Below are 9,685 nucleotides of genomic sequence, written 5' to 3'. Positions count from 1 at the left end.
TAATAACATTCATCGACTGGTTTTGAATTTACGACTGTTTTATTTATCATACTAAAACAATTCCCAAATTACAGCTCATGGCAAACATTGGTCAATCCAATATTCAAGTTTATTATATGACCGTGAATCTTAGAGCCTGGACACTAGCAAATCGAGCAATCTGATTGGATAGATCGTCTAGATTCTCCGGTATTAACCGATCGCATATTAATCTTACGGCAAAAACATTTTGTCCTTTTCAATGAAAAGTGGTCATATAATAAAACTCTTATCAACCGAACTTGGTCGGTCTGTACGGGATAATCTTGACCTCGGTCGGGTACAGACCTCGCTGCGCTCGGTCTGTACATTCCGACCTCGGTCACGATTATCCCGTACAGACCGACCAAGTTCGGTTAATAAGATCTAAATATCAAATTTTGATATAAACCTACTAATGGTCTATCACAAATCCTGCACTCTGATTTGCTGAGCTACTAGTGGTCTAAAAGCAGTGGCGGATCCAGGATTTTTCAAAGCGGGGTACAGACCTAGACTACGCATGCGTGCATTTCGACACAGGAAGTCCTTGCAGTTGGTCGGGGAATGGCGATGGCTCGATCTGTTTGGAATACTTGAGCTTCGCAAATTACCAGTACGACGCCACAAACAAGCCATAACAACAACAGTAACAACAAAGTAGTAGCGAAGAGTACTGGTTTTGAAAACCAAAGCAACGCAAAAGTAAATTATTTTACCTCAATTTCAACATTGCTTGTATTTATTTATTTGACATATTAGTGGTTTTATGACACTAAAACAATAAGTTATGTTCTACTTAAGCAATAGAAAACTTTTTTCGTGTTTACATAGCCTGATAGCAACACGAGGGGAGGTTGGGAGAATTCGAGACAGTTATGCAAACCCGAGACGTAGTCGAGTGTACTGTAGCTCCTGAGGGAATTCTCTCAATTCCACAAGCTCATTAGGCTGACTAATCGGTCTTTGTCATGGAAAAAAAAAAAGTTCAAGACATTTTAAAGTTTTTTTCAGTACTCCTGACAAAAGCATCTTCTCTTTATTCGCAAAGCAAATATTAGGTTTGAAATATTGAGAAAATAATAGAAAAAGTTAAATAAAATTCAATATGTATAATTAACGCCATAACTTAGTCATAGCTTTCACATTCGTATATTCATTATTAAGATTTAGGATATTTTTTCTTTTAGTTTACACTCATCATTTAATTTTCTCGGATAATTAGCAGTATATGCTAGAGGCCTAACAAGCTTCATGTAAAACCGAGGGTGAATTAAGTTAATCTCTATGTTGGAAAGAGAGTTTTGACAGTAATAATAGAGACAAAAAGCTATAGAAATAGAGCGAGTTTAAGCTTAACATTAATACTTTGAGTCGAGTTCGCAAATATGAATGAAAACAGTGCCGCCGGTTGACCGTCGCTTTGTGCAGTAAAGTTTTCAGTGAAATTTTTTGTTTTCAGTACTATAATATTAGCTAGTAGGTTTATGCTAAAACAATTAGACTACTCGTTCTCGTTTTCTATGAGTCTAATAGTCGATTCGGCGCTACTATCTATTGACTCATAGAAAACTCCACCTCGTAGTCTACTTGTTAAATAGTTTTCGACCTTTTACAGTCAAACCACCTCAAGCGTAGCCTCCTTCGCAGCCGTTCTTAGGTATTAATGACTTTATTTTTGGATTCTTGATTTCATTATTCGATTCGAACATTCATTACTGAAAACGAATCTTCAATATTAAAAAGATAATAATAGTTTGAAAAATTCGATTAACTTGGCTCGTAGGCTATTGTTTATAGCGGGAACAAAAGGTAATACATTAATATTACATATTCCTTGAACAAAAAGTTCCTCTTGCATTTCAGCTATATATATGCTTGGCTCTTGTATATGCTAGGCTTTGAAGAAACTTGGAAACCTTTCTTCAGACTGAGAACAATGTGAGTTTTCCAAGTCAGGTGTTTTTCAATATACGCACCAAGAAACTCCGTTTTTGCTCTAAATGATTTTTTTTTGTTTGTTTTGTTTTGTTTTGTTTTTTTTTGTTTTTGTTTTTGTCTTCTTGATATTTACAGAGAATTTATTTGTGCTCATCCAGGTATCCGTACATTTTACTTAAGTTCTCATTTAAAATTTGAAAATTAATTCATTTGGGTTATTATTATGAAGAAATATACTTGTATCATCAGCAAATAGTGTAGTATCTGAGTATTTTTGTGTAAAGTATAAAGAATAGAGCGAAGACCAAGGATTGATCTCTGGGGAACTCTGCGTGTTATCTTTCGTTAAGCAGATTGGTGCTCTTTAAATTCAACAAACTGATTTTGGTCCTTAAAGCGCCTATATTTGCTTATGAAGCAATTATAAGTTATCCCAGTTTATTTGAGATAAAGATTCACGGAATTTTCGCTTTTTTTATTTTATTTTTTTATTTTATTTATTTATTTTTTATTGGCGCTAAACTATCACAGATATAAATCAGAGTCTCTCTACTACAACTTGGGAGGACAATAATGCTATTAGTAACATTTTCAGGATTGCGATTTGTAAAGCTATTTTCAATTAATTTGGCAGAGAAAAGAGGGTTTTTTAAAACAAAATTGGAACTTTTGCAAATAAATTTGTGCCCTACCTGAAAACGAGGCTTTTAACGCAAGCGATGCGCTATTGCGATACATTTCTTTGCAAAGATGTATAGGTTCAAAAATTCATATCCTCATCAGTTTCAGGGCAATCTTAGGAAACTTCGCAATTTTACTATTACCGATGTGACAAATTTGAATAATATTTCATAATATGCCACGCTAACGTGATAAGGGTGTATTCCTGAGGCTCCTTGGGTGTTTAAGTATAGTAATACTATGATCACCTCGGATTCTTTTGTCTTCCGAGGGCTTTACAAACCCGAATTTCCCGCATGCATAGATCATGAGGGAAATTTAGAAGAAAAAGAAATCCTTTGTCTTTTACTAAATTTCCCTGTCGCATATATTAAATGTAGGGAATTTCCCTCTTGCTTCGCGTTCAATTTGCGATTAATTTGCACGAGTGTGTTTTTCGAAGAGCTGAAATTGCACGAGACCGTAGGTCGACTGCAATTACAGCTCTTTTAAAAACACACTCGTGCAAAATATCCCAAATTGAACGAGAAATCGTGTTATTACTTGTTAATAACTTGCACGAAAAAATCTAACTGGAGTTGCATGTATATCGAAAACAAAATTTACCTGACAGTTGTTGAACGTGTTAGTTCAGAAAACTTTGAGGCTCAGCTTGGGACCTTGTAGACCAAAATATTGTGTAAGCACTTACCACATCGTGTTTAATGCTCTTGCTCATAGTTTTTTTCGTTTCTGTTTTAGTTTTTGCTGTACTTCGGCCGAGAATCGCTCGAGTATTTTCTTTAGATCGACTGGCTCATTTCCCTCAATTCATGTCATACATTCTTTTCCCACTATTTCTTTCCATATATTCAACAATAACGATGTACTTTTACTTGTGTTTTCTTTTTTGAACTGTTTTTTAGTTGTTTGATAGTAAAATCCGTAAAATCTTTGCTTACTTTTACCTAAGATAAAATGGCTGCCATTTTCCCCCTCGATTTGCTTCAAACTTTTCTCAAATTTTTCGTAATAAAAATCTGTCATCTTATTGGCTAAAATCATTTTCTATTGTTGATTATCCAATCAAAAGCGAGAATTCCGTTGCACTTTTCTGCACTGAATTACACTTTTTTACACTGAATTACACTTTTTGCACTGTATTACGTTTTAACAACACTGCTCTAAGCTAATCAGAATATAGTAATTTTTTCGTGTATGTTATTAGAGGAATTATGCTGATACATTTTTTTTAAATGGATGGATGGATGGATGGATGGATGGATGGATGGATGGATGGATGGATGAATGGATGGATGGATGGATGGATGGATGGATGGATGGATGGATGGATGGATGGATGAAAGAAACTAGCTCCCATCGTCCTTTATACAAGTATGCTTGTGGGTGTATATATGATAATTGTATCATCCCTCTTATAATCCCATATAAGCAACTATTGTATTATTTTCAAATTCTCTTTTCTGTCCAAATTAAAGATTAATTTGGATCGTTTCCATTCACATTTTTCTTGGAAGAGCTAAAACTATCCAGTTACTCAGTAATTTTATCAGCCAATCAAAAGTCAGGAGAAACAATAAAAATTGACTTTGAACCAATCAGCGCGCGACTTTCGCTTGCCGGCCGGCCTTGTTTACTTTTTTCTTCTTGTAATTTTTTTCAAAATGGCGGAGGAAGTAGTAAATTGGGCTTTTTTTGAAGACCTTTTTAGCGTAAAAAACGATAATATAGTAGAGATGGAACTTTGATATAATTAATCTGCAATAGGACTACATGTCTGTCTAATTTGGAAATAATTGAATGCAAAAAATTCCTATGACTGCCAAATTGGACTCGGCCTATTGGCCTCTTTCAATTTTTTCAGTCCTCGGAATTTTTTTCAACCAATTATTTCCAAATTGGACAGCATGTAGCCCTATTACCTATACTAATTGATGTTCTTTCGTTTCATAGCCTAGAAAAATGTCGCCACCCACTGCTAAATCGAGCTTTCCATACGTTACTACCGTGATATCCATTTTCGTTATCCTGCTTCCAGCTGCTGAAGCCAAGACACAAAGCTCACAATGCTATTTCGGTGGTTACAAGCCTGGTGGAAATCTTCCTAAAATAATGAAGATATACGCAGTACCACCTGCCAAATTTGAAACGAGTGTCCTTGATACTGCGCTTGACTATTGGAGGTGTGACGGCTGCTACACTGGGCGTCATCGATGCTGTAGCTGTAACACTTAAGGGATCGCCCCAGGTTTCTGCAGCTTTGGGTATTATGGCTGTTGGTTCTGGGTATGTTTCTAGTAGTCCTAGCCCTACTGACGTCCTGGACAAGGCTTTCAAATCAGTAGAACTTCTGACTGAAGAGGTGAATGAAAGAATGAGTCAGTTGCAAGACTACATCGATGTACAAACTTTGCAACTTGAGAGACTGATCATGACCAGAAATTACAAAGAACTATTTGATAAATGGTCTAGATGCGCAAATCATCGACCAGGACGAGACCCAAATCAATGTCAAGAAGATGCAGAGGAAGACATCGTAAGTGCTCGTTTCCATTTTCAGCCCTTACAAGAACTCTTAGAAGAGAAACAGTCAAGTGGCAAGCAAAAGTACGACCCACATTTTTATTTCAGATATATTGCTACCTGGCAGTGGATGAAAGAGTACGAAGGTAAAGGTTATTTCTGGGCTCCCACTTACGATGAGGTGAAGAAGCTTGAAATTGGACTCATCCCATTCCGTGACTATGCTACTCTGCATCTTGTAGCCTTAGAGGCACTTGCCAACAGTTACAAAGATAAAGTTGGAGATGAATCTTGTGAAATCTACAAGCATACCTTAGCCCTGATCGCTCAAAACTCAGATTATTACGTTCGTTTCGTCAAATGGGCCTTTGAATGGATCTACATCCGACAATACGAAGAAAACATGTATTTTGGAGTAAAGGGAAGGGCAGGTGGAGGATCTGATTCAGGAGAACGCAATGGATTTTTGTCAACCACAAAATGTACAGGAGGCAAGTGTACCATCGAGTGTAGCCAGTTGATGAAAGATAATCTTTGTACCGTGCAAAGCAAACATAAATATGATGCAATGACAATGGCAGATCTCTGTGATGATTATTGACTCAGTTCTGGACCGAAAATGTTCTACGAGTAGCGGAACGTTGGGAGAAGTATGGAAAAGACGCTAAGAAAAAACTTGCTGCAAAAAAATGCAAGTGCCAACACAGACATAGACACATACATGTATCTAGATTGTCTTAAGTCATATTCTATGATAAGAGTAAGAGGGATGTGACGTTAACAGCTATTTTGAGCGAACCATTGAAATTTCATGTGATTTGATAATATGCTTTCAGGAGGTCTTAAATTGCTATATATTTTTTCAATAAAGCCTCTAAGAACGTGTTTGATACTAGAGAAACATTTTGTTACTGGCATGAAATCGTGTTATTCAGGGGTTTTGAACCGTTTGAAAATTTGCCTCTCACTCGCTATGTATATGTTATGGAAAGGAGTACAACTACGCCTTCAAAATTTCAGATGATCGGGCAAAATCTTTTGAAGGTTTGGTTTGGCCATCTAAGATGAAAAAATCAAGTCTTTGAGAAGAGCATTATTGATCTCAATCGAATTAAATATTGTTATGTTCCTATACATGCATAAGGAATGAATGGAGGTCATTCCTACGAAAAGGAAACATATTTACGTGAAGCATGATGGGTGGCGTAGCTGTGAGAGCGTTCGCTTCTAACCAAGACGACCCGGGTTCTTCAATTTCTTACGTGAGTAGAGCTGTTTCTTCGGTTCTCTCCTGTATTTCGAGAGCTTTTTTTCCGGTTTTCCTTCCTCCGTGAAAATGAACTTCTAAATCTCAATTGGAATTCACTGGAGGAAGAACTACTCCTTAGAAATGCCACTAAGTTCTGATTTATTTTTATTATTCTTATTTTCTTCTCTTTTATCTATTACATCTATGCCAAAAAGGTCTATTCATGCCAACTTTCGCTCCATAGTATTTTGAAAATAATAATTCCACCATGTTAAAGTTACAGTTAAATACAGAGAACGGAAGCATAAGCCATATAACTAGCCCGAGCGCCGCAGGCTCGAGCCTAATAGACCCCTTGCATGTGACATCACAGCCATTCAATTTGGAGAACCGAACATAAAATTTCGATCTCCATGAAAATGGTACCTAAGATCTATTGTCGACGTTCAGAAGGTTTTCACACAAAACATATTCCTACAGGACGTCATTGATCCAATTATTGCTCCGTAATTCTCATGAGGAAATACTAAACAAATTATTTTCAATTCTGTTTATTGTAATGTTAATAAGCTTCATCAAAAGGGTTAATACAACTCTTTGTCCATCATATTCCAATTCCATTAGATAGCTATGTAGTTTGCAGTGTAAAATATCTATTGTCGTGAATTGAAATTCTTTACTTTCAATACGGCATCCTTTACGTACGTTCTTTGTATTAGTGCCGTAAGTTTTCAATACGTACACTTTTTATACAGTAGGGCTCGATTGTACGAAGCCTGGATAGCGCTATCCGACGGATACATCTTATCCAGTGGATAAATTTATTGGATAATAGCATCGACCTATCCATTGGATAAGGATTTATCCGCCGGATAGTGCTATCCAGGCTTCGTACAACCGGGCCCTGGACGTTATATATTTTCATAGCTTGGCTAAACAATATACGCTTTAATTTAAATATTGTCGTAACTTGATTCTCGTGCATACAATGACCATTCTTATGCAAAATCATTACAATGAAACGGCATATCATACTTTTATCCTACGTCACGATAACCAGTCTGCAAAAAGTCTAAACTAGTGGAAGAATGCAAATTGTAGTTGAACCTCTGCTACATTTTGATTATTATTTTTCCATCTCAGGTCAATGAAAAACCAGTGGCAAACAAAGGAAGTAAAGAAGAATGAAAGTGGATATGTATCTTTACCTCACAAACACACAATGCACCTTGTGAAGCATTGAGATTGTTAAAATAACCTCTAATAATGGCTGGAATGATAACGAATTTCATTGGTGTGTATACCTTTTTTGTTTATCTGAGTTTCTGAACATTGTTTCAAAAGTCCCCTTCACAGTTCCCCGCGCCATCTTGAAAGGTAGCCGTGCCTTTGCATCGATGCGAGACGAACGGTGAGCTTGCAATGATAAAGACATGTGAATTATTGTCCAAGGTGTTTTAAAAGGCCGGTTTAGACGGTACGATTTTCGCCTTCAACTATCGTATACAACACGCTCGCGCCATCCTACAACTCGAGTCGTAGCGTGTAAATCAAGCCTACGTCGCCTACGACAGACGCGAGCGTGTTGTATAACGATAGTTGTAGGCGAACATCGTACCGTCTAAATCGGCCTTAAAAAGGCAAGCAAGCTCACCGTTCGTCTCGCTCGATGCAAAGGCACGGATACCTTTCAAGATGCGCAGGGAACTATAAGAGGGACCATTGAACCTTTTTAGCTTCGTATGCAAATTGTCCATTTTAGATCACATGAGTGAGTAATCCAGTACCGCTCGAAAGCAACAAACACAAAGCTAAATAGGTCTCATACTTCACATTATTACTCTCACTTGAGTTACTATATTAGCACCTTTTGCACGACCGTTTACTACAGAATGTTTTCTGTACTGTGAAATAAAGGATAATAAATGAATGCTTGTCTCAAAGTTGTGTGTTTTGGCTGATTTAATCTTCTTTCTTTGTTTGTTACTGATGTATTTTCTTCTTTCTCTCGATCGCTGTCCAGGATCTCCTAGCCTAGAACTCGCTCACAACAAACTTGAGAAAAATGGCTACAGCGCAACGCGCAAAGTATGACTACATTACGTATTTGCACACTTCTATGCTCGGGCTTTATTTGGTGCGAATACATTAAATGTGGTCATACTTTTGCGCGTTGCGCTGTAAGTCAATAATTAAGCAACTATTAATCAGACTTAAAATTGTAAAGTCGTGCTAAGGGCCAGTCATTATTTAAGTCGGAGGGGGGGGAGGGGGGTGGGGAGAATTTTTAAACGATTGAAGGGGGGTACCCGAAAAACATGAATGCTATTAGGTTGGGGCCTGAAATTTTTTTGCATCAAAAAACCACTTCCCCCCCCCCGACTTTAAGGCCGGCACACACAAGGGAGCTTGCTCCCGCAACACGCTCCCGGTAACTAAGCTCCCTCGTCTGTACCAAAGATTTCACGCGGGAAAAAATGTCTCGCAACAAAACTTTTGCTTCCGGGTTTTGCTCCCTCATATCATATTAAATGATAAATATGATGAAGCAGCTTGAGGAGCAAAATCTTTGGCCCCAGAAGAATCGTTTGTTTCGGGAGCAAGCCCCTTGTGTTTAAACTTTTATGCGTGACAACAACCGGCGCACCAACAACCTGCGGGAGCGTGTTTGCGGGAGGAAGGAAAAAGGAAGCTCCCTTGTGTGTGCTCCGCCTTTAAATAAATGACCGGTCCCTAAAGGACCAAAATGGAAAGGACCAAAATGAAAAGTCCAGTAAACCACACCAATCAAAAATTTCAATTCCAAGTAAAGTTTTGCTTATATTAGCAAGTATTTAAAATTCAAACAAAACACGTCACTGTTGTACCGGGGGTCATGCTGTCATCATCGTCGGACGACTCGGCGAATCGAAAACTCGCTTAATTAATAAAGCGTTCGTGGCTGCTGTAGCATTAGGGGGTGCTGAGAACGTAGAAACGGAAACAATCTGACAGTTGTTTGGCGACTTGTTTTTTTTACAGTATTTATCGTTAGATTTTAAATTGTCCTCCATGAAAGACTGCTCCGATTAAAAGACCTCCCTGTTGCAGGAAGAAATTTTGCCTGTTTGCAGGAAAGAAATTTGAATATATGCTTCGCCCGTCCTTCTCCAACAGCAATTAATGAATTCGATCTTGAAATCTGATAGGTTTTATTTTAATTCTTCTCGGTGGAATAATTCTTGGTATTGATGTCTCGTTTCTTCCTCCTTTAGGAACTCAGTCAATAATAAA

The 9,685-nt window shown here is 37.6% G+C and overlaps 1 protein-coding gene across 1 annotated transcript; it reads left to right on the top strand.

Moving 5' to 3' along the window:
* Positions 1-360: 360 nt before the first annotated feature.
* LOC116297393 (uncharacterized) lies at positions 361-6,064 on the top strand. The gene is made up of 2 exons (XM_031705616.2): positions 361-723; positions 4,594-6,064. The coding sequence occupies exon 2, from the start codon at positions 4,910-4,912 to the stop codon at positions 5,762-5,764; it is 855 nt and encodes a 284-aa protein (XP_031561476.1). The 5' UTR covers positions 361-723; positions 4,594-4,909; the 3' UTR covers positions 5,765-6,064.
* The last annotated feature ends 3,621 nt before the right edge of the window (positions 6,065-9,685 follow it).

The sequence above is a fragment of the Actinia tenebrosa genome, unplaced genomic scaffold (genome assembly GCF_029948245.1).
Source record: "Actinia tenebrosa isolate PJP-AT-01 unplaced genomic scaffold, QUT_ActTen_1.0 PGA_scaffold13__45_contigs__length_12533684, whole genome shotgun sequence".
Classification (NCBI taxonomy): domain Eukaryota; kingdom Metazoa; phylum Cnidaria; class Anthozoa; order Actiniaria; family Actiniidae; genus Actinia; species Actinia tenebrosa.
This window is presented reverse-complemented; position numbering and strand designations above follow the sequence as displayed.